We start from the raw sequence: 25,620 nt of genomic DNA on the forward strand, positions 1-25,620 counted from the left end.
TACATACATGTACATTTACAAGCATAATTAGCTATAATGAGCTACGCTCATTGTACCGCCAGAGGTACTAATTCCCGCCAAAGGAATAACATGTAGATACACAGCCAGGCGGGCAACAGCTTGAGCCTCGGATCACCCCCAGATCACCGCCGACGCGCCGCCACACGCCGTGCCAAGACAGCATCAGTAGCTCCCAGAGCTGGGGACTGAAGCACATCAGTCCCACATCGAAAACAAAGAGAAGATCAACCTCTTCCTCACCTATAAAAGGTTCTCTCCTCTCTCCTCATTAATTACGCATTTAATACTTACCTACTGATACTTTGTCAACATAAATACATTGACTAACTTAGGCACCGGAGAGTTGAAGACCGCCCAGCGCGTTCTCCCTCTGACGCCCTCTGTATTTTACATGACAGGTAGCGGAAACTTTAAGAACATCACAAGTATCGATCCGCCCATCGGATCAGCGTTAACAAAGGTTTAGCTACCGCTGAACTTTTAGACATTAACAATTGTGATTGTAGAAAGTGGTCGCCTTTGTCGATGCTAGATTGTGTGAGCAATAATTATTCAAGACTTTAACAAAAAGTGCTCCAATTTTTTGTTTATAATTGAAGTAAATTAAGCAAAACATTTCTCCCGCGTCTATCTTTTGGGGGACGAGCCCTATCCTTGTAATTGAAGCACTGTGAAGGTCTTGTCTCCTCTTAGAATAAACCTATTGCCTCCTACAAATACCATAAGAAGCACGTCATAATGTACTCTCACTAGCATGCACTAAAGCCTTGTGCCAAACCAAAACGATAGTTCTCTGAATCGGAGATGGTTTGAGTTCTAGTTCCTTGATTTTACACATGAAATTCTGGTCGTTGGGTTCTCTCTGTTTAGAACCGCCATTGGACCCTCTAACGATTGCTTGATTTGGTCGGATTGTGTTGTTGCTTGCTCTTTTCTTCACAGCGATGTTGCGATTTCTTCTGGTTCTCTTCATTGTGCGCTGGGTTTCTGTTTGGCTGATCAAGATTGTGGGCTTGCCTAGTTTGGGCCCACTATGTTTTTCTATCTTTTATTTGTTTGGGCCTTTTTCTGGGCCTATGTGGTTGTTTTTCCTTCAGTTTGTGTCTATTCCCCCAACAACTCAGTTAGTTGGGTTTGCTGGTTTCTAATTCTAGTTTGTTGTAATGAAATTTGTTCTTCTTCTTTTTGCCAAAAAAGAAAAACTAAGGCGATAGTAAAAAGTCTCGGCTTCATTAAGTGTAGAGAGTGACGTACCTTTGACCTGTTTTTCACTCAACTTGTGGAAGTCTACTAAATCAAGTTTATAGCTAGCATTTGGTTGGACTTCTTTCTCTTTCTCCACACTTCTATTACACTTCCCATCGGGAGTGATATGACATCACACTTGCTCTTCATGTTCTTCATCTTCAAGAGCCTCACTAACCCTCATTTCCTCATCCACTGTCTTAGATTTGTAGCAGTCTTCACAGTACCCAGAAATTGAAATATATGAACGACATGACTATCAGTCATGTGCGCAGCCTCCTTGTTTTTGTACACAGCCTCAGTAACTGACTTATAATGAATGACACCCAAATTTTACAGATTTATACATTAAAGAGTTGTCTGCTGGTTCTAGGTTGTATACAGAAAAGACAATTGAAAAGAGTAACTGACAAGCGACGAACATCGCTCGTGTATATACTATCAGTGGTCAATCATGTTTACATCCTCAGTGGTAGTATGTGCATCTTAATTTAGTGGTTGTGTATTCATCATCAGCAATCATGAATGCAACCTTAGTAACAGTGTTTTCAATCTCATTAGTTGGTTATGTAGTAGAACTCTCATCTTTAGCCTCACCCATCTTCATGACAAAGACTTTGCTATCAGATTTGTTGATCAAATGTTTGGGAAATACAGTCTGGCTTCAGGGATTATTTGAAAATGGTTGGAGTTTGAGGGAAAAGGAAGTGAAGAGAGCAATACAAATGAAGAGAGGAAGAGAGAATTAGCAATCATATATGCATTGTTACTAGTCAATTGACACAACGATCATGTAATCGGGTAGCATGGTAGCCAGTTTCTATGCATTTGAATTCCTGTTCAATCATAGTCAGACAATATTTTCTTTCCTCATCCAACGATACATATTGCATATTTAACATACTAGTGAGTTAATTCATTGGAGACTTTTCCAAGATTTAAAACCAAAAGTTATCTTTGAGAAGTCAAGTTTGACATGTTTCTCTCTTGCAACCTCCTTTTGCTGAAAGATCGTTGATGAATAAAGTGAATAAAACTTTAAGTTTGTGGACGAAAGATCGTTGATGAATAAAGTGAATAGAACTTAACAAAAAACAAACCTTAAGTAGCTATAAGCTTAGAACGTACGTCTTTAACAGACTCTCTATTTTGGCTCCCTAGCTATTTTAGAAAATATGTTTAGCTTTTTATCTATTTTGGCAGCTGCACCAGACTCATAAGCAGCTCTCCATTATAACTTTTAGCTATCTTGCTTCTAAATATAGAGAACGAGATGAAGCTCTCTATAATTTAAACATTCTTTTGAGTTGCTTTATGTAATTTATAAATACATTTAAACTATTTAATTTTTATTTAAAAAATAATAAAAATTCAAAATTAGCTAAAATAAAAGGCATTGGGGGTGGAATCTCTTATTAAAACGGAGAACAGAAACCTTCTCTCAAAACTTTTCCGTCAATAGTGTATGCCCGGTTCGACGGCACGCCCTTGCGGCGGCGTCGTCGGACGGGCTAGAGTGGACCTCGTGTTCGGTGGTTGGTTTTGTAGTCAGCCCAGTCGGAGTGCAGGTTGCAAGGTGCTGGCTTCGCGGTCCAGGTAGCGTGGAGGCCTTGTCGGGGACGGGCAGAGGTGGGTCAGTGGAAATCTAGCCGCGGCGCTCCATCTCAGATCGGAGCCCGGTTGGTGGGAGAGGTGGTCGTCTGTTGGGAAGGAGCGGATGGCGGTGAGATTGGGTTCTGAGATGTGCAGATCAAGTCGGAGATTTCCGATCTGGTGGGTGCTTTTTGGAGACGATCAGTGGAAAGTGATCGGAGGAGGAGGCGCTCCTTGCCGGCTGGATGGGAATGGTGGAGAGAGGAAGGGACTTCCAGCGTTCTGCACGGAGGATGGCAGCGTTGGCGCTGCAGGCGGCGGGCGGCGAGAATGCTGTGCAGATGGTCGTGGTGCTGCACCTGCAGCCTTCATTACTGGATTGGGCTTGATGAATGTTGGGCTTGGGCTTGGACCCTTGACCCATTTTACTTTTATGTTTTCTTTTATTGTTATTTACTTTTAGTAAAATGTGGCTCCATGCCGGCAATAAGTCCCTACTTTTCTTGGGTAGGGCGATGTGGGCTTTGTTCCGGTATGCACACTCAGTGTGCCTTGTCTGGCCCAGCGAGGCTGCTAGCTATTTGGTTGATCAAATGGACGCAGCCTCCTAGTGGCATGATGAAACAGAGTGTCACCGGATTTATTTCTGTGCGGCAACATAGTGGGAAAGCTGTGTTATTTGTTATGATGATGCTTCTCCTTAATAGAGTTATCTTTCCATTATGTCACCGCTTTGTCAAAGAAAATAGAGTAGCCAATGATGCACTCTTTGCTAACTGGTGCATGTTAGAATACATTACATTTTGCAAATTGGGGTTCAGGCTCTATGTCCCCCTCTTGTATTCTATGGTTTCATTAATCAAGGCTTGAGGGCAGCCGCACCGGCCCTCCTTTCAAAAAAAAAAAAAAAAAGAGCATTGATGCAGACGAATTTCGAAAGTGGCCAGCCAAAATAACTTTTTAGCTATTTTGGTTAAGATTTAACTCAAAAATAACTAGCATCATTAAAGATGTTCTATAAAAAAAAGGTGCAACTATTAAAACTTAGGCGATTTAAAGAATTAAAAAATTGTGGCCCACTCACCATGATGCACACAATACCAACTTTTTTAGTGGTGGCAATACATCCATTATTTATGTAAGAGATTTGTGATGATTTCGATATATATACAATTAATTTTTTTTTTAATGCTATATTTACGCACACACACACAAGTAATTACACAACTATAATTTATGCATATAATTTCGACCCCCTACTTGCAAAACAAAGGACCGTGACTCTATGCTAGTGCATATGTATAGGAAAAATCATGTGTAGAAAAACATGAATAAGTTTAAAACTCAGTGCACACATACCCAATTTTGAAACAATGTGTTCTTCAAAAGCGGAGCGTCTTCAACTAGGTGCCTTGGACAGCAGTAGCTTTTTTGATCGATGACGCAATTTTTCATCCAAATGACGTCACCTATATCAAAATTCAATGTTAGAAATAAGGAGAAAGAGAGAGAGAAAAAAAAAATACTTGCGCGTGAAACTGAGTTAAAAAAAAAAAGTTATATCTTTATAACTGGTACCATAGGCAGGGAGGCCCGACAGGTGCTATTTTAGAATTTCCCCTTCAAAAGCGTGTTTGGTAAAAATAATCATTTTGGGGGTTTGGATGTGTTTGGTAGTGCGATTAGGGACAACTAACAATTTACTAATTCCTGTAAGGCAACAACTGTCCAGCCGAGTTGATTGAATCTTCCTTCCCAATTTCCCATCACTCCATCTTCCTCTCAGCTAGCTAAACCATGCATCGATCCTCATCTATAAATACCCACCAAGCTTCTTCCACTTCATATCCATCCATTGTTAACTTCCTTTTCTTCACTTTACTCAAACACACTTCATTTCACCATTCATGGCTTCATCCACTTCACTAATGTTGCTGACTATTGCTCTTCTTATTAGCTCTTTCATGGTTGCCTCTGCCGGTAACTTCAACCAAGACTTTAAGATTACATGGGGGGACGGTCGTGCCAATATACTCAACGACGGTTAACTTCTTACTCTTTCGCTCGACAAAGCCTCTGGCTCTGGTTTTGAATCCCAAAACGAATACCTATTCGGCAAGATTGACATGCAGCTCAAACTTGTTGGCTGAAACTCTGCTGGAACTGTCACTGCCTATTATGTATGTCTTCATTTGGAATTTATCTACATTACTGCTTCATATTCTCTATTTCAATTTATTGGGAAATCGGGTGAGACTTGCTTATATGACATGATTCTGTTAACGCTTGCAATTAAAATCAGAAGGGTCTACATGGGATGGGATAGACTTTGAGTTCTTGGGAAACTTGAGTGGCGACCTTTACATTCTTCACACCAATATCTTCAGCCAAGGCAAAGGAAACCGAGAGCAGCAATTCTACCTCTGGTTCGACCCAACTGCTGATTTCCACACCTATTCCATTCTCTGGAATCCACAGCGCATTGTGTAAGTACCCCATGAATCGGAGTTTAGTTACACTAGCGAAATAATATTCATATACTATACTTCTCCATTATCATTGATTAATTACGTACGTTTTGTCATGTGTTCAGTTTTTCAGTTGATGGCTCTCCCATTAGAGAATTCAAGAATCAAGAGTCGAAAAGTGTTCCATTCCTGAAGAGCCAAGCGATGAGAATACACTCGAGCCTCTGGAACGTCGATGATTGGGCAACGAGAGGTGGACTTGTGAAGACAGATTGGAGTGCAGCTCCTTTCACTGCCTCTTACAGGAATTTTAATGCTGAAGCTTGCATTTGGTCTTCTGGAGCATCTTCTTGCAGTTCAACTAGTACTAATAATGGCGATTGGCTATCACAAGAGCTGGACAATACAAGTCAAGAAAGGATGAGATGGGTGCAGAAGAACTACATGATCTACAATTACTGCGTAGATGTCAAGCGTTTCCCTCAGGGCCTCCCTGTAGAATGCAGCACTTCCTAGAGAGACTGATCGAACTTGTCAATACATACACCAATTCTTTCATTTGTTACTGTAATCATGCAATTATTAACAATTGTTTTATTTTGAGAGTGATCCAATATAATGTTTAGTTTTTTACAACACAAGTTCATCTTACGTACATTGGCAAAGTAAAGCGCGCATGAGCAAAAGAAAAAATGCATACATATATAATCAATGGTCATGTGCAAACAGCATGATCATATGGAATAAGAAAAAGAGAAAAAAAAAATACAAATAAAAAAACTTTGTTGCAAGGAAACTTGTTGACACAATAGTCTACCATGACACCCCACTTATTTAAATTTTTGAACAAGAGAGATACAGCTGGATTTTTTCTTTTTTTTTGGCATGTAATGGAAACATATTTATATGTATACAAACAATAATACATAAACATGTAATGGAACTCCTAAAAAAAAACATGTAATGGAACATCACAGCAGTAGGAGCATGATCAAAGTTTATCTTCTGATTTTTTAGGACACTCTGCATTCTTGAGGAAAGCCTTGGGGAAACCTCTTTGTGTCTCTGCAGTAATTGTAGATCATAAACTTCTCTTGCACCCGTTTCAATTTTTGCTTACTTGCTAAATCCAACTCTTGTGAGAGCCATCCACCAGACGATGGGGATTTTGAAGTGCAAGAAGATGTTCCAGAGGACCATATACAAGCATTGGCATTGAAGTTCCTATAAGAAGCAACGAAAGGAGCTTTGGTCCAGTCTGTTTTAACTAGACCACCCCTTGTAGCCCAGTCATCAGCACTCCAAAGGCTAGAGTGTAATCTCATGGGCTGGTCCTTTGGGAATGGAACACCAATTGACTCCAAGTTCTTGAACTCTCTTATTGGGGCGCCATCAACATAGAATCTATCGTGGGGAGAAGTGAACCATGTCAATAACCTTAGTTTCAGACCAAAAAAGGTCATTGGACCTTAGCTATTAGAATACCATAATGTTAAGGTTCAAATTTGTTCACAAAGCAATGTTATAAATGAGATTCAGAGTCAAGTCAAGATACTGTCACATTATTTAGTAATTAAATATAGATAATTTTAACTAAAGTACTAACTAAAAGTACTGTTATCTATACTATAATAATAAAAGAACAGAGCTAGCTGGCGAGACATAATCGAAAACTTGAAAACTTGTTTTGTTAAACTAAAATAAAATAAGTAGTAGATATTACTGTAGAAAACTTGTTTTGTTAAGAAACCACCCACTTCATTTCAAAAATAAAAAGAAACCACCCACTTTCTCACAAAAAAATAAAAATAACACCCACATACATGGAGTGTGGCCACGTATATGTATAATAAAAGATGACTAGACTATCGGTTACAAAAAAAATATAGTTGGTCTAAATTTATTGACAAACTAACAACAAAATTTCCATGTATAAAGGATTATATTAATTTTGCGCAAAAGTAACTAAATGACCTAAAACATTTGAAAAAAAAAACAAAAAAGAACTAAAACGGAAACATGTTTGCTTATTTACATCAAGGTGATGACATTTTTGTGTTGAAATTATCAAGATGATGAAAATAATGCAAAATCAAATCGAAAAACTTCGAAACACATGCAAGACCAAAATTGCAAAATTAAAAGAAAAATGGACTGAACTTGCAATTTGAACAAAATAAGGAGCCCAAAACACCATTTTCCTTGAATGATTTGAGTGCAGTTTGATGGCTACTTACACAATGCGTTGAGGGTTCCAAAGAATGGAATATGTGTGAAAGTCGGTGGTTGGGTCAAACCAGAGATGGAACTGTTGCTCTCTATCGCCCTTGCCTTGGCTATACACATTGGTGTGGACGGTGTACGGATCACCACTCAAGTTACCCAAGAACTCGAAATCTATCTCATCCCATGCTGACCCTTTTGAAGACAACTACAAGTTCACACACACACACACAAATAGAATATGTTTTAGCTTACTACATGAAGGTTTCTCGCCGATATCTAACATGTCATGATTCCCAAACTATCGACTTAGAACATATTTTTAAATACGGTTTAGAGTTTAGTATGATGAATAGGATGCTAGCCAGTTAACGATCAAAACACAAAAGCATACTATAATTGGAACAAATTAAAACTTACATAATAGGCGGTGACAGTGCCAGCGGAGTTTCCTGGGACAAGCTTGAGTTGCATATCAATCTTACCAAATAGATACTCATTCTTGGACTGGAATCCTGACCCTGAGATTCTGTCGAGGGTAAGTATAAGAAGCTGGTTGTTGTTTAGTATCTTAGCTCGGCCCTCACCCCATGTAATATCAAAATCTTGATTGAAATTATTAGCAGAAGAGATAATAACCATCAAAGAACCAATGATAATAGTGAGCAAAAATACCAGGCAGTATCTGTTAGCCATTGCTGCTGTTTTGTAAAGAAACTTTGGAATTGACACATACGAGTCGGTAAGGAGATGAAGGGAAGGGGTGAATGGGTATTTACACGTGGGCATTGATATATGGATAAACACACAGGTGGCAAAAAAAGGAAAAAAGGGAAAAAAGAAGAAATGGGTTGTCAAAATGCAGTAGCTAGCTAAGCAGGACCAAGCTATATAGGACAAAGTTTTATTCTGAAATACAGGATCTAAGAGCTTACTGATGTCTGCCCAGTTATATCACAATTCATCGTCTTTATTATATCATAATATCAGAAACACCGCCAAAAGGAAAATGTTTAACAATTTGATTTGGGGTGTGGGGAGGCGGGGAGTGTTTGTTTGCCAAAGAATCCCAGTTAATTGGGACATGCAAGGATATGGACTTGGATTGTTAACAGTTGGCACTGCCTTGTGTGTGTTTGATGTCAAGAGGGTTACATAGGTTTCAAAATGTTCAAAAAACAGCGGGATGACTAATTATCAAATGTGAGAGGTATGAATAGAACCATCTTTTTATTAATATTGAAAGTTAAGTTAATCGATTGAAGTTGATCTTCGCAAAAATTCTAGAACAATACATATATTATAATTCGATATCCTAGTACAAGTATTTTGACCCAAAGACTCACATTGAGCAACTGTACAATTTAATTAAAGACAACTAAGCTTGCCTATTCAAAACATTCTCTTAAGTTAATGAAAACTCTTATTATTCTTTAGAATACTAGACTATTTTACTTGCCTAAACATGTATTTGTGGTAGAACAATATAATTCTAAAAAAAAAATATATATATATATAGAGAATAGTTGCTAACGCTCGAAAATTAAATTGATCAAGAATGGCAAAACACATGACCAATTTGAACAATCAAACCAACTAACCCATGATCTTCCCAGGCCCAAAAGTGACCCAAGCTTAGAAGCCGAGGGGTGCAACAAATAGTAGCCAACGCCCAAAGCTCTCATAGATATTACTTTTTACTATTTACTTATAGAGACGATCTTAGGTGACATGCTTCGTGATCATATAATATTTGGATCACCAATAGCATTACAAAGAAGGAAATTTTTCACATTGAATTATAATAAATATTACGGTGCTAGTGCGGCCCATTTAATGGGAGTACTATTTTTCTTTTTCTTTTTCTTTGTTTTATTGTTGCAGAATAAAGTCAACAAACTAATCATTGCCCAGCAAAAAATTGGTTTACCGTCAAAAGGTGAATAAAATTTACTATCAAAACGTACATTTAATTTTTTGAACACTACCAAGCCTGGAGACCTCATGTCTTGGGATAGATTATGTATCCTAAGATAGATGGTGGAATGGGTTTTAAGAATCTCCATTGGTTCAATATTGCAATGCTTGCTAAGCAATGATGAACGATTTAACAAAACCCTAATTCACTTATTGCTAGATTGTAAAAGGCTATTTATTTTCCATATGGTGACTTTAGTACTGCAGAAGCGGGTGCTAGCCCCTCATTTCCTTGGCGTAGCATTTAGGAAGTTAGTGTAGTGTCAGTACTGGAATTAGGATGACAGATAAGCAATGCTAAATCTGTTGATATTTGGCATGATTGTTGGCTTCCGGATTCCTTATGTTAGAATTTGTGGCTTTGATACCACTATAGTAATTTGTTGCGGAAGCTTTTGATAGTAGTGGGCTAGGACATTGTGTTTAGAACAAAATATTTAGGACCTAAAAGTTGGGAGAAGATGTTATTAGAACAATTATGTTAGGAGGATATGATTTGGAGGAGAAGCAATTGTTGTTATAGAGGAGGAAATGATAGCAATACTTTGAAACTTTCAATTGTATTGCTTAACTCGTTTCTTGTTCTTATATTCCTTAATTGCTTGATTACATTACATATTTATATACCTTTATGGATCATTCTAGACCTTGCTAGACTTGTTAGATGCTTCTAGATCTAAATTACACTTGCATGATTAATCTAGAGCCTTATCATTCTAACATGATAGTTCTAGAGACTTCCTACACTTACTTACATGATAAGTGTAGAAACTTCTTGCACTAGCTAACATGATCATTCTAGATTACTCTAACAGCTCTTAGACTTCTCTTGATTGCTCTAGACTTCTCTAGATTGATGTAGATTATCTTAGATGATCAATGTGCATTAATTTTCAATACTCCTTCTTAATGCACTGTACATACATGTACATTTACAAGTGACGAAGTCTCCGCTGAGCGAAACCCCGCCAGCGGAACTTCTCCCTTGTCACCTTCCAAGTGACGAAGTCTCCGCTGAGCGAAACCCCGCCAGCGGAACTTCTCACTTGTCCCCTTCCAAGTGACGAAGTCTCCGCTGAGCGAAACTCCGCCAGCGGAACTTCTCCCTTGTCACCTTCCAAGTGACGAAGTCTCCACTGAGCGAAACCCGCCTGCGGAACTTCTCCCTTGTCACCTTCCAAGTGACGAAGTCTCCGCTAGGCGAAACTCCGCCAGTGGAACTTCTCCCTTGTCATCCTGCAAGCGGGGCATCTTCCGCTACACATCTCTAGCGGAACCCCCTTTCCTCTTGCAAGCTGCATACTTTGTTCAGCGCAATATCGCTCAATAAAATACCGCCAGGCACGTCTGCTGGACGTTGCTTCCTGCTACAGTCAGCGAGGGGATATCCGCCAGCGGCGGATCCCGAGGCCACGCCTCACTCTGACAACGACCGCCACGCTGCGTTACGGTCAAACCGTCCCTACGGGACACGGGGACTTGTCAACAGTCTACGACGGCCCTGATCAGGCACGTTGACCCCCGTCACTTGGGTACTAAAGATTGGGCTCGCTACCCAACACCCTCTGCTCCGTGCAGCTCCCCCTCAACAAACAATTTGCCGACCATCCGGAGGTCTATCTTCGCCGGGGAGTGGGGGACTCCCTGGGGGGCCTAGCAGGGGCCCACCCGAAAGGGTATAAAGCGTTTGCTCAGTAAATCCATGGTTGACAACGCACTGACGCTAATTATGTTGTTGCAAGTCTAGCGGAAGATAACGCTTCAAACCGCTGAACAACTCCCCAACCAAGATTGCCCTCCTTGACTGGGGACTTGGGGGACTTGTACATACATGTACATTTACAAGCATAATTAGCTATAATGGGCTACGCTCATTGTACCGCCAGAGGTACTAATTCCCGCCAAAGGAATAACATACAGATACACCGCCAGGCGAGCTACAGCCTGAGCCTCGAATCACCCCCAGATCACCACCGACGCGCCGCCACGCTCCGTGCCAAGATAGCATCAGAAGCTCCTGAAGCTGGGGACTGAAGCACATCAGTCCCACATCGAAAACAAGGAGAAGATCAGCCTCTTCCTCACCTATAAAAGGTTCTCTCCTCTATCCTCATGAATTACGCATTTAATACTTACCTACTGTTACTTTGTCAACATAAATACATTTACTAATTTAGGCATTGGAGAGTTGAAGACCGCCCGGCGCGGTCTCCCTCTGACGCCCTCTGTATTTTACTTGACAGGTAGCGGAAACTTTGAGAACATCACGGGTATCGATCCGCCTATCGGATCAGCGTTAACAAAAGTTTAGCTACCGCTGAACTTTTAGACATTAACATGCACATTGATAATACTCTGAACAATTTCATAGTAATTCAAATCTCGATCTTGAAAGTGTCTTGGCGAAGATGTACTGGCTCTTACTTTCTTCTTCCACAGATTTTCTTCAACTTTCTTCTTCCATGGCTTTTCTCCGGCTTTCTTCTTCATTGCAGCTTCACAACTTTTAGACTTCGAAGGATTTGAACTTCCTTCTTTATTTGATTGATGTGGTGCAGTCCTTGGCTACTTTTTCTGTAGGCCAATATTTTCCTTCTTAAATTCTACTTTCATGGCCATTTGTTGCCATTGAATTGAATTTTTTTTTTAATTTCTCATCCTTATTTTGAATATTAGCCTTTTTTTCTTATCAAATATTTTTGCAGAAGTCTCCATGAAATAATAAAGCATATCCATTTTTCATCATTTGTCCGACACTTAGGAGATTATGCTCCAAGAGGGGAATTAATAGAACATCATTAATATATTTAGTTCCTAAATTAGTCGGGATGGAAATCATACATTTTCCTTTAGACTTCACCATTTCTCTATTTTCCAATTTTACTTGAGACTTTTGTGAAGTATCAAGATTGGAGAAAATGGATTTGTCTCCTGACATGTAATTGCTGCATCCGCTGTTGACGTACCACTTCTTGTTTTTCTCTTCAATTGTTGAGTGACATGTATAGAAGAGCTTCTCGTCTTGCTCATTTTCTTCTGAAAAGTCTACTAGGTGATTTTTCTTGAGGAAATAGTTTTCCTCAATATGACTGTTTGTTGCAGTTTCGACATTTTGGTTTTCCCCGAAACCAACAGTTTATTTCTCAATGATTATTTTTGCGGCAAATTCCACATGGAGAATAATTTCTTTTCTCCTTTATATTTTTTTTATTGTCCAATATTTGGGTCTATCTCCTCCTCTAGAAAATTCTTCAAACTTCTTATCTTCTTCATATTTCTGAGATCGAATATTTAGTTTAGATCGGAATGAACTTTCTATAGGACTTTCATTCCGACTACTCAATCTTTAATTCCTCATAAGCTTCTAAGGAGCCTATCAATTCTGTCACGAAAAGATTCGATATGTCTTTCGAATGTTCGATGGCAGTTACTATTTTCAGTGAGGCTAATAAGTATTTTTTCTACTACGTACTCTAATCTCACTAATATTTTCACCATAGGCGCTTAATTGATTTACTAGCTATTTCATTTAGAATAGTAATATTTTACGATCTCATAATCTTTCATTTTCAAATTTTCTAAATCGCTTCCTAGTTTGTAATTTGACGGACCGTACCTTTATAGTTCCTTGAAACTCCTCCTTTAGTAGATCCCATGCTTCTTTTGATGTAGTAGCTTCCATGATTCTTAGAAAATTTGTATCGTCCACCTCTTGTTGAATGATAAAAGGAGCACTAGCATCTCTTAGTTTTTCTTTCTTTTCTTGTCTCAAGTGGTTCACCATCGAATTTTCTGGATTTGACAATCTTTTCTCTACTATGTCCCATAGATCTTCAGAGAGGAAGAAGGTCCTTATCTTAATACTCCAAAAGTCATAATTTTTTCCTTTGAAGATGGGAAGAGGAATTGATGTTTGGTTGGAGGTGGAGGTAGACATGGTGGAAGACACTAATCAACGCCCCAAAATTTTATTGAAGCAAGCTCTGATACCACTGTTAGAATTTGTGGCTTTGATACCATTGTTGTAATTTTGTGCAGAAGCTTTTGATAGTAGTGGGCTAGGATAGTGTGTTTAGAACAAAATATTTAGGACCTAGAAGTTGGGAGAAGATGTTATTAGAACAATTATGTTAGGAGGATATGATTTGGAGGAGAAGCAATAGTTGTTATAGAGGAGAAGGGAGTGATAGCAATACTTTGAAACTTTCAATTGCATTGCTTAACTCGCTTCTTGTTCTTACATTCCTTAATTGCTTGATTACATTACATATTTATATACCTTTATGGATCATTCTAGACCTTGCTAGACTAGCTTGTTAGATGCTTCTAGATCTAAATTACACTTGCATGATTAATCTAGAGCCGTACCATTCTTACATGATAATTCTAGAGACTTCCTACACTTACTTACATGATAAGTATAGAAACTTCTTGCACTAGCTAGCATGATCATCATATTCTAGATTATTCTAGCAACTCTTAGACTTCTCTAGACTGATGTAGATTATCTTAGATGATCAATGTATATTAACTTTAAACACTTTCCCAATATGTCATTCTTCTCCTCCACTAAGAGATGCTCCCGGCCAAAACTGATTAAATCGATACCCTAGGTCAGGGAAAAAAGCTCCAAAAAAGTCGTAGCGATTCCGAAACCTAAACCTAGGTTTCGTGAGTGCGGCAGCGTTCCTGGGCTCCGATTTGCAGCAGGGCGCTCCGGCGTCGTTTTCCAGACAAGGAGGACGAGACTTCGATCTCGGGTTAGACGGCGGTCGAGTCCGGTTTTGGTTCTTTCGGGTTGAGTTGTGGTCGACGGCCGTGGTCAGCATCAAGCTTGTGGGGGAGGCTCTTCCTGCATAACCGGTTTTCCACTTAGAGTGAATCGGCGCTGATCTTTGGGCGGCAGGCGTCCGGCTTCGGACGTTGAAGCGGGTCGTCCGGCTTCGGACTTTGAAGCGGGTCGTGTTTTAGCGGCGGTGTCTCTTTAGCCGGCTTAGACCAAAGGCAAGGCGTTTTCCAACTCTCATGATGGGGGAGGGTTGCTGGCGGCCGCCTAAGCGGTGATGGGCGGAGGCTGCCGCTCGGAAAGGTCAACTCCCGGTCAACTTGGGTGTGGGAGACGATGGGTTGGGCAGTGGGCTTTTGGGCCTCTGCCGATCTGGGCTGCTATGCAGTTTGGAGAACTGGGCCTGTGGTTCAGTTCCCTTTTTCTTTTACACTTGGGTTGGGCTCGGGTTTGGACTTTTTGGGAGGTGGCATGTCTTGCTCTTTTACCCCGTACTTGTTCCTACGATGTTGCTATGGCTGGGTTGAGTGTTGCGACGTACACCAAAAGGGTCTTAGGCGTCAAGATGTTCAGACCAGTGGTTCCATCCTAGGATAGTGTAGGGTTAGAGAGTTTTTTTAATTATGTATTTGTTTTCAGCAGTTCCTTTAGGATTTTAGTTTTTTTGGATTTTCTGTTTTGTTTTTTAGTACTCTATGAGCTTGCATTGTAATATGAGGGGTGTTTGTACCCTTCATGCTTGACCGAGCGAGGTTGTCATGATTTCTATCAATGGATTAGTCTTCCGTTGCCCTAAAAAAAAAAAAAAAGATGCTCCCAAAAAAAAAAAAGTTTATGAACTAATTAATTCATGTACAAGAAAGTGGTGCGAAGAAGGTCGATAAATATATATGTGGTTCAATCTGGCTAGTAGAGATTTAATTTTGAGCATACCACTGAGTTGCATGGCTCCAAATGAGAGGGTTTTTTTTTTTCTCTTCTATATATATTTCTTTAATATTGACTATTCTCGCAAGGCACAAATATTTAAATAATAAAAATTATGATCAAATAATAAAAATTTTCAAGATAAATTTATTAGTTTTTATTGGACAGGGGTACTAATAAGTCAAAGGCATCGTTCTATAGACAATCATCAATATGCTTTTGATTGTAGAAGTTAAAGCTCGGTTCCTTTAAAGTTATACAATACATTCGCATAAAAAAAAAATAAAAAAAAGTTATACAATACATTATTCTAAATTTTCTTTGTCTTTTTGTCGTTGGTATTTAGTAAATGCCAAATACTCAATGTAGTAGACAAATATTGTCAATTTCCATCGTAAACTTGCAATCGATGAAATTGACATCCTGACAAAACACCACTTTAGTATGCCTATAGAGCAAGTCTTTACACACATGATAATGGCTCCCAGATTATCCACAATTCTACATACAGTAGGCAGCCACTTGAGTAGTATTTCGTAATGTAAAACTAATCCAAGGCACATTTAGGATAGAAAGGTCGATGATAATAAAATTGCACAATTTTTCATTTTATAGCCTTATAGGTCGCTATATATACATGATGACATTGTCATCGGAACTCTTTAGTTAAAAATTAAAATTTACAGCTTTCATCAAATTATGCGGTAACATGGATAGTAGGCCCACCTTTTGTTGAGTACTTGAGTACAAATCCAATCTCAAGCATTTTTGGCACGAGGGATTACATAGATTAATTATATGATCACATGAAAATTAAAGATGGCAGTAAGTTTGATGAGATTAGTCTTTTCTTGTGTTGGTGCTGTTATTTCATGCAATTCATATACTTGAATTGATTTCACCAAAAAAAAATAAAAAGTCAAACTTTAATTGAAAGATCTATTTTGTAAACTTTTATTTTACTGTTTGTTTTCTTATATGACCGGTGAAATATGGTAAAATTCTGAAATTGAGTCGCTTAACATGGTAGATGACAAGTTGGCTAAGTGTGGTGATGACCCCCCCAAATTTTATTGCAGATCTTGGTTTGAAGTACTCTTATTTTCTGTTTTTTCTATTAATGTATTTGTTAACTATTCAAGTTGTTATGTCTTTCAGGAAAATTCTTTTCTATACACAAACGGTGTAAGTGAATCAACAAATTCAGCAATTCTCAGCCGTTGATATTTATAGACAATTTTTTTTAATAATAAAAATATATACTTGATGTTATTCAACCAGCTATTTCAATTGATGCAAGTGCACGTTGGTGCACTGAATACTCTCTATTTTTCATGGGAGTGGTTTTGGCCTAGCTCCTTTTTTTTTTTTTTTTTTTTGAAGAAAGGGTGGTGCGGCTGCCCTCAAGCCTTGATTAATGAAACTGTCGAATACAAGGGGGGGACATTGAGCCTAAACCCCTGATTACAATACGCACTGAGAGAACATCCTGAAATACTATCATGAGTCTCCACTAAACAACTGTATTCAACTAAGCACCAACTAGCAAAGATCGCTCTACTGGCGACTCTATTTGCTTTGACACAGGTCACACAGCGGTGACACAATGGAAAGATAACTCGATCTGCAACTCGATTACAGCATAGCATAATTTCCATACGCACAGCTTTCCCATCATGTTGCCACTAGAAAATACATCCAGTGACACTAAGTTTCACCCTGCCACTAGGAGGCAGCGACCATTTGACCAAGCAAGGAACTTGTCGCCTACTTAGAGCAGACACGTTACTGCCACTAAGAGGGTGCGACCATTTGCTAATGCAAGGAACTCGCAGCCTACCTAGAGCAGACACGGCACATAGAGTGCATAAACCGGCACGAAGCCCATTCCTTCCTACCAAACTACTGCAGAAACTTATTAGAAACAACAAACATACGATCAAAAAACAACTATTAATTAAACAACTAACAGCAACAGCCCACCAGCAAGGGCCCAAATCCCTGGGCCTGGCCCAACCTCCATTCTCCCCACAGGATTCCAGGGCTGCAGTCATCCAATCCGGCCACCAACTCCGCCTCCAACGAGCTCTAGGCGTCCAACCCCGCCACCAAATCCTCCGCCAACGAACCGACACCATCAACCCTGCATAATCACGCCGCCGCCCATTGATCTCGGCCAACATCTGAGGCCAAACCTCAAGGCGTGACAGATCCCTTTCGGGATCGCCTCTGCCCGGAGATCGAAGCCCCGATCTGCCCAACCCAATAACCTCAGGCAGCAACCCGATCACCGCAGGAGACAGTGACCCCTGATCTCGCCATCGACCAACAACACCCCCATGCCGCTCAACCCCTGTGATCGCCCATGATCGGAGAAAGTCAGACCAGAACAGATCCGCCCAACCCACCCTCCACCTCTCATCCACCTTTCCCGGGCCACGCCGAAGACAGAAACCGCCGCCGGAGTGCCCAGAACCATCACAGACCCGTCCGACGACGACGCCCCGAGGACGCGCCGCCGGACAGAGCATCACTCTCTCTCAAAGACACCAGGCGCGTGAGGCGCGTTCTAAAAGAGAATATTTTCCTTTGGCCTAGCTCCTTTTGTACCTTCTCTTTTATCAATAAAATTTCGAATAAGAGCGAGGATGTAGACATTATTTCGCTTCTATAAAAAAAGAAGAAGTGAAATATGGTAAAATGAGTTTTTAGGAAGGAAGGAAGACTTTAAGAAGGAAGAAGAAGACTATGTTTAGGACAACCAGTAAATCCATGTATACGGCTAAAAAAATTAACAATAAAACCATTAGGAAGCTAAAATCACTCGCACAAACAATAAAGTACTAATAATAAATGTCACAAGTTTGTTTTTTTGGTCTGATTATAAATTAATAGCAATCATATGTTTGTATAGAAATGAGATCCACTAGAGTTAGAGCTTTTGATGCTGATCCTGTCCTCGATCATCACAACAGTTCGTTTTAGGGTTTCAATCATCAGTTCTTGTTGTGGGTGGCTAGAGCTTAATTAAAACTAAAATTTAAAATTTATATTTTTGTTACGCTGCTTTTTCACTATGTTGGATTAACTGTTAGGCATGCAACACCTTGCATATGAAATATTTAATTATATTAAAATGTATAATGTATAGATACAAAATAACTTGAGTAACTGAGTAGTTTACAGCAGAAGCATAGATCAAAGAATTCATCGTACATTCAAGTGATCATTTTACGACTTGCATTCAGTAGGGAGTCCCTGGGGAAATCTCTTAATGTCAGAGCAGTAATTATAGATCATGTAGTTCTTCTGCACCCATCTCAGCCTCTCCTGCTTCGTTGTGTCGAGATCTTCTGTGAGCCATTCATTACCAGGTATTTTAGAACTTGACGATGACGATGACGAGCTGCACGAAGATGTTTTTTTAGTCCTTGACCAAATACAAGCCTTGTCGGCATTGAAGTTCCTGTAGGAAGCAGTGAAAGGAGCTTTGCTCCAATCTGTCTTCACAAGCCCTCCCCTTGTTGCCCAATCATCAGCATTCCAGAGACTAGAGGTTAATCTCATTGGCTGGTTCTTTGGGAATGGAATGCCAATTGATTCCATGTTCTTGAACTCTCTAATGGGAGTTCCATCCACAGAGAAACTGAAACAGAGCAAATACAAAAGTTAATCTATATTCGAGAATCATATGCAGTATGAAGTTTATTTCGTTCATCGAACACAAAATATGAATTAATGGGTTACTTACACAATGCGCTGTGGATTCCAGAGAATGGAATAGGTGTGGAAATCAGCGGTTGGGTCGAACCAGAGATAGAATTGTTGCTCTCTGTTTCCTTTGCCTTGGGTGAACACATTGGTGTGAAGAATGTAAGGGTCACCACTCAGGTTTCCCAAGAACTCAAAGTCTATTTCATCCCATAATGATCCTTCTGAGCGTAACTGCAAATATCACCAGAAATTTTGTCATATAACTCGGTCAGAAAATAAATAAGCAAATCAAAGTGAAGGTCAAATTCAAATTCAAGATGAAAATCATACATAGTAGGCGGTGACAGTTCCAGCAGAGTTTCCAGCAACAAGCTTGAGCTGCATATCGATTTTGCCGAAGAGATATTCATTTTTGGATTCGAAACCAGAGCCAGAGGCTTTGTCGAGCGTGAGAGTAAGAAGTTGGCCATTGTTGAGTATCTTGGCTCGGCCATCTCCCCATGTAATTTGAAAGTCCTGGTTGAAGTTACCCGCAGAGGCAACCATAACAAGAAGAGGTACAGCAAGCAGCATCAGTGAAAGAGCAGATTTGAAAGAAGCCATGCTTGTTTTGGAAGTTGTTGTGGGATTAATGTAAATGGCATGTGGTATATATAGTAGTGGAGGCGGAGATGAATTGACTGGGGAATTGTGAAAAGTAATGAAATATCTGAGTAAGCTGCTTAGCTGTGCACAGGTAGCAACAAACTCATAAATTATAGGCAGGCGAATTGGAATTTGGAGCCCAATATTGTTGCAGGACGCGTTTTTGAATAGAAATAGAAGTGTTTTCCCGGGTAGGTGATGTCCCAATTAATCTTTAGGCCTCCACCAGCTTTTACCAAAACTCTTTCACCAGTTCAAGTTTTAAACCACCCCACCACCAACCTTAGTGAGCCAAAGGCTATCACAAAGAGTGGTCAAATCAAACACGCAAGAACGAACCAGGTACCAAAGAATGTCCCGATCGATATGATTTTCTTTTTCATGATGGTTTCCAGATAGCTGAAGTAAACAACCGCGTGATATGATATCGATCACTCAACTAAAAATGCCTTCAAGGCAAGCCCAAATGCAGAATCTCCTTTTGACTTATCTCCTCAGGTTCTCAAAATTGCCACCTTACCAGACCATTCTCGAATGATTTTTCGCCATTAGTCATTTATATCGTATGTCACCATCAAAATAATGACATTGTATTTGACGAGGCATACTAAATCATTCTAGCATATTTGATTAATTCAATTTTTGAAATTTTCAAACTAGCATTTACTCTAGTACGTTCCAACTAAATGACTAGGTGCTATGTTTAGTTAAGGTGCTATGTTTATGTTTAAATTAGCCAGTTTTGGTGTTGGTCCAAGTGATGAGGGAGGATGAGAAATTATTAGAATTAGAATAGGACACTAATTTAGTAATTTTATTTTTTTTACAAGAAAAAAAAATTTGTTAATCTCAAAGCCAGAATGACACATACAATAAATTTATATACTAGTACTCAAAACCAGTGGCCAAGTAGGGAAGGGAAATCAATACCGTCCTTAGTATAATGTTGCTCACTTATTCGAAGTGAGCATATAAAGGCCAAAAAGTCTCTAATCATCTAAACAAATAAATGAATCATCCGCCGCCAATGCAATTGTGGTACGACTGAAAAATTCTTCGATTACATGATTATACAAAAAATTTTCGTATTTGCAATCTCAAAAGGGTGATTCTAGTTGGACCTCCAAATTTGATATTTGGACCTCCAACTTTTTTTAATTATTAATAGACTTTGTCAAGTCATATGAAAAGCCAAATAAGGACAAAGAGAAAAAAATGAAAAAAAAAAAAATACTCTTCTTACCTCCCCCAAATATAACATTCAATTAAATTATTATTTTTTTCCAGAATTTCCTTATATTGCCTATATAGTTTTATAATTTACCTAAAACAATTAACTAAAAATAATAATTTCTACAGATGGTCCATCATTTAATACAAAAGTAAATTCAAAACAATTTGATTTGGAATTTCCTTAAACTAAATTCATTGAATATTATCGTATAGTTATTACTCGATCTTCCAACCAAAACCCTATTCTTTTAGCATATTCAAAGGGATTCTAGCAACAAATTAAGATCGAGAACCTACCCTCTGATTAATTTTGGTGGATGAGAGACCTACTCATAAGAGAGCAGTATCATGTGATTTTGATTCATTCTTATTCTCGTGGTTGAAGATACAGAAAAAAAGTAGAGTAACAGATTGTTGAATTCATGTTCAAGGGTGTTTTGGTAAAAATAAGGAGGTCTACTTAGTTTTTCAAGTATTCTAAAAAGTAAATTAGAGGTATACTAAGTATGGGAAGTCCAAATAGTAAATTTAGAAGTCCAACTAGAACCACCCATCTCAAAAACTAAGCACATCTAGGTCAAAGGAGAGAGTGCAAAAACACCCACCCTTAGGAAATTTCTTTGATCCACCTCAGTTGAGGCCAAGATGAGACCCAGACCTCACCCCCATCCAAAGAGAAGCGGGCCAAACCCACCAGGCCCAATATTGGCTGAAGGCAACGCCGACCAACATGGAGGATCCGGCGGCCTATATCGCCACCAAACCTTCGCTGCCACTACTAGGAACAAAACTGTCGCTGACACACTGCTACTAGAATGTTGTTGCTGGGATCAATGCCGGTAGATTAATTCACAGAGCTGCCATAGTGCCATTGAGAATGACAGACAAATTGCTGCTCGAACGAGGATTGCTGTTGCATTGGGCTACGCTGCAGGAATCCACACACAAGCTGTTAGGATACCAACCTCAATGAAATTATACCAAATACCAAAACAAAACAAAAAGACTGCCCAAAATATAACGAAATACCAAAACAAAATACCAAACAAAAAAAAAATTACTGCCCACAAGGCACAATATAATGGAGCACCAACCTTCTGGATTCAATTGTATAGCCTAGATCAAAGAAAAATTCCCACGCCTAGATCAAAGAAATTTCCCATGCCCACGACATAGTAAAATACAAAAGGCGCGGAGAAAAACAAAATGAAAAAAATAGAAATTATGATCAAAACTCAGAAACTTTTTTTTTTTTTTAATCGAGATCACACTGCATCATCAAAGACTTTTTAGGCCCAGAGAATAATCCATGAGGGCAGGTCATGTCAAAACCCTTCATTTGTCCTTGCCACTAATAATAAATTGAGATTTAAACTCCAATCAGCGTCGGTGTGATTCAAACCCAAGTGTGTTGGAGGCTCTTACCAACTCGACCATCTGTGGTGGTTGAAACCCAGAAACTTTTATTATTGTCTCTAGATTTTTTGTACTCAAATCATGTGCATTTTATATTAGATTCTAGGTTTTAAAAAAATTGAATCAAGGTTTGAATAATAGGTCATCAATCTCCTAAAATGATAGTGATTTGTTAATTAATATGATCATTTGAATTGAGTGTTTGTATTGAACGAAGAGAGACCTACTTAAGATGGTGACCATTGGAAGACTTTCCCTTTCCCATCTATCTCCTACCAACCCAAGGTTTCCTGTCGTGTAATTGGGTTCGAGCGATTTAGGCATATTTTTTGGTTAATCTACTTAATTGGGACAGCTGTTTGAGTCCAAAAATAATATTTGGAGCAGCCCAAACCCACTTTTGTTCGATCAAAACTTAATCAAAAAAGAATTTCCAAATCAGAAGTGACCCATGGTCCAGGTTCCGCAAGATTTAGTGTTTGTGAGGCAATATTGTCTCCTCGTAAAACTGGGAAAAGGGGTTTCCTTTGCCTTTAATAGGGGTGGGTTCGGTTCCAATCGGTTCGGTTTTGGGCCAAAACTGAAAACCGAACCGAAGTTGGGCTCGGTTCGGTTCGGTTTTGCGTTTTTCAGAAGTTGAAACCGAAAACCGAACCGACCCAAACGGTTCGGTTCAGTTCGGCTCAATTTCGGTTTTTTTTTTTTTTTTTTTTTGAAAAACACATTTTTACCACTTCTATTTCTATCTCTCTGGTATTGCAACTCGAGTAGTTTTTTGTTTCTTCAAATCTATAATAATAATCCATAACAATGAATTTACATGTTTACCAATGGCATTGGAGCCATCCTCTCACAAAAAAGGCCATTGGAGCCTTATTTAATATAAAATAAAAAATAGAAGACCAACTGATTAACCATATACAGAACTGAAATAGCTACCAAAAAGGGAAGGAGCAAATCACTCTTCTACCATGTAACCACAAATTGCACTACTTAAGCTCGTGGATCTTTCACAGGGCGACTTCACTTGATCCTTATGTGTAGCGATACTTATGTGTAGCGATACTGAGCAATATTACTGACAAGGTCAACAAAGTAAAAGATAATTAGATTGAAACCGAGAACGTGAAGAAAAGATAATTACTATTGTTCATGATTCTACATCGTAATACATTTAACAGTATATTTCTGTGCACCTTGAAAAATAATATTGCAAAGAACTATAGTCATTCTCATTTCATTGCAGAAAACCTTTATTCCATAAAAGTTCACGGGTAGTGCAACTTACCATATGCCAAAGCGGCAGCATTATGTTCTCCATACCAAGACCTGCTTGCAGCAATTGATTAATTTGAGCCACAAAAAAATAAAATAATAAAAGATGGAAGGATACAATGTACCATATTTGCAATTTAGACAACATTGCTACCAGAACCAAGCAAATGAAAAGAAAGTTAAGTAACATTTTGCGATCAATGAAGCAATTATGTATACAATTTACACACAGCACTCATCTATCATTCTATCCCATTCCAACAACATTGCTTCCAAAATAAATAAATAAATTACAGAAGAACCCCAAATTAGCAGAGATGTGTTTTGCTTCAGATTCAATAAAGCATAAGCCACAATTTAACATAAACAAATGCAATGCAACTAGATAAGAGAATGATTAATTCTAACCTCGATCGAATTTCATAACTAGAAAAACGAAGAATACAATGACCATGAATAGTTACATATGACCATGAATACAAAATAGCATATATCATTATCCAAGAACCAAACATTTCAAAATATTCAATTGGAAAACTGGACGAATACTTTAGTGAAGTATAACAAAGTAACTTACAGCATGGTAAGCACAAGGCCCTTTCCCTTGACGCTCAAACAAATGTCTCATGATATGTGCAAGCTGAATAAACAAATGCACATACGATGTTGGTGGCACTCCCATCACAGATTTAAAAAAAACATTGGACATATTTTAATAGAACTTATACAGAGTCTCTGCATCCCAAGAACACTGCAGATCTGATAAAAGCATGCAAGACAAGATACTCACTATGTACAGATTAATTTGGAAACATGTGAGGAGGGAATCTAATCCATTATACTGAGATGAATATGCATGATATATAAGGGGAAAAGAAGAAGAAGAAAGGATCGATTACATACCGAGTCAGATCTGAACAGCCTCGGGCCATTTGATGAATCTGGTCAGATCTTTCTTCGGAGGCCAATCTTGAGCTGCTTCAAACGCTTCTCGAACAGTGGGTTCACCACCTTCTCCTATCAAGCCACCACCATAATCAGTAAAAACAATCAACGATAATCATCCAAACGTACGATTTAAAGAACCACAACAAAAGATTTGGAAGGACCAGAGAGTTACCAGCTTCTTCTTAGAAGCTGCAACTGGAAGCTTTCCACCTTTCTTTGGACCTTGAAACGATTAGATTAACAACATGAATTAGGTGAATAGAGAAGTGAGAAGTAAAGATAGTTGAAAAGAAATTTTCACCTCCTCCATCTTTGAGAGCCCTAGATGGCGATCGATGAATCAGACCACCACCTTGGCCGCCGGATTACTGAAACAAGCACCGACTACCTAGTCGATCGACACCGCCATCAAGTCCAGGACCCATCGCGAGGCGGCTAGCAAGAGATGAAGTCAGTCGCTGAAGAGGAGAGTTCGAGAGAGGAAATGAGAAACTGAAGGAATTGAGGCTATTTATATGACGACACATTAGGGTTACTGACTTATAACCAAAAACGACGTCGTTTTGCCTTAGTTCGGTTCGGTTCGGTTGACTTCGGTTTTTGACACCCAGAAACCGAAAACCGAACCGAACCGGTTCGGTTCAGTTCGGTTTTTGACAGTTCGGTGCGGTTTTCTTCGGCTCGGTTTTTTTCGGCTTCGGTTCGGCTTTCGGCTCGGTTTTTTTCGGTTTTCGGTTTCGCGAACCCACCCCTAGCCTTTAAGCAGGAGCACTTGCAAACAAAAAAGATAACATCAACCTTTATGGATCATCCTTGAAAAATTTGTTAGTTAAATCGCTGCCCACCAACTCATTCACGCAAAGTAAGACCGGAAAAAGTATATCCCCAAAAAGTCTCAAAAATACCATTTACTAATAAAAGGGTCATGTTGCAACCAAAATAAAATAAAATAATAATAATAATAATAAAAGGGTCATGCATATAGTGAATGCTATGGAAAACTGAAAATTAGTATAGTAAAATAGGTTGAGGTTCATCTGGTCAAGTAGTTTACTGGTCTTACCATTATCCTTAAAACTGTTGTCTGATTTGAAGTACTGCAATATTTGTGCCATACTATTCTTAATAAGCTAGGATAATTCTATAATT

The 25,620-nt window shown here is 39.0% G+C and overlaps 2 protein-coding genes, 1 long non-coding RNA gene and 1 pseudogene across 4 annotated transcripts; 1 reads left to right on the forward strand and 3 right to left on the reverse strand.

Annotated features, from left to right (window-relative positions):
* The first annotated feature begins 4,698 nt into the window (after nucleotides 1–4,698).
* On the forward strand, nucleotides 4,699–5,930 carry LOC133709897 (probable xyloglucan endotransglucosylase/hydrolase protein 23; annotated as a pseudogene).
* A 146-nt stretch (nucleotides 5,931–6,076) lies between these two features.
* Nucleotides 6,077–8,285, reverse strand: LOC133709896 (probable xyloglucan endotransglucosylase/hydrolase protein 25). Its single transcript, XM_062135840.1, has 3 exons — nucleotides 7,971–8,285; nucleotides 7,565–7,758; nucleotides 6,077–6,731 (listed from the first exon to the last, which is right to left on the reverse strand). The coding sequence occupies exons 1-3, from the start codon at nucleotides 8,244–8,246 to the stop codon at nucleotides 6,341–6,343; spliced, it is 861 nt and encodes a 286-aa protein (XP_061991824.1). The 5' UTR covers nucleotides 8,247–8,285; the 3' UTR covers nucleotides 6,077–6,340.
* Nucleotides 8,286–18,352: 10,067 nt separating this feature from the next.
* Nucleotides 18,353–19,624, reverse strand: LOC133709306 (probable xyloglucan endotransglucosylase/hydrolase protein 23). Its single transcript, XM_062135007.1, has 3 exons — nucleotides 19,285–19,624; nucleotides 18,992–19,185; nucleotides 18,353–18,886 (listed from the first exon to the last, which is right to left on the reverse strand). The coding sequence occupies exons 1-3, from the start codon at nucleotides 19,555–19,557 to the stop codon at nucleotides 18,472–18,474; spliced, it is 882 nt and encodes a 293-aa protein (XP_061990991.1). The 5' UTR covers nucleotides 19,558–19,624; the 3' UTR covers nucleotides 18,353–18,471.
* A 3,378-nt stretch (nucleotides 19,625–23,002) lies between these two features.
* On the reverse strand, nucleotides 23,003–24,966 carry LOC133709307 (uncharacterized). Of its 2 annotated transcripts, XR_009846207.1 has the most exons (6): nucleotides 24,773–24,966; nucleotides 24,644–24,693; nucleotides 24,427–24,540; nucleotides 24,101–24,163; nucleotides 23,537–23,577; nucleotides 23,003–23,326 (listed from the first exon to the last, which is right to left on the reverse strand). It is a non-coding gene; the product is annotated as an uncharacterized LOC133709307 (long non-coding RNA). The 2 variants fall into 2 exon arrangements; XR_009846206.1 differs by having other exon boundaries at nucleotides 24,644–24,966.
* Nucleotides 24,967–25,620: the final 654 nt, after the last annotated feature.

The sequence above is a fragment of the Rosa rugosa genome, chromosome 5 (genome assembly GCF_958449725.1).
Source record: "Rosa rugosa chromosome 5, drRosRugo1.1, whole genome shotgun sequence".
NCBI classification, from domain to species: Eukaryota; Viridiplantae; Streptophyta; class Magnoliopsida; order Rosales; family Rosaceae; genus Rosa; species Rosa rugosa.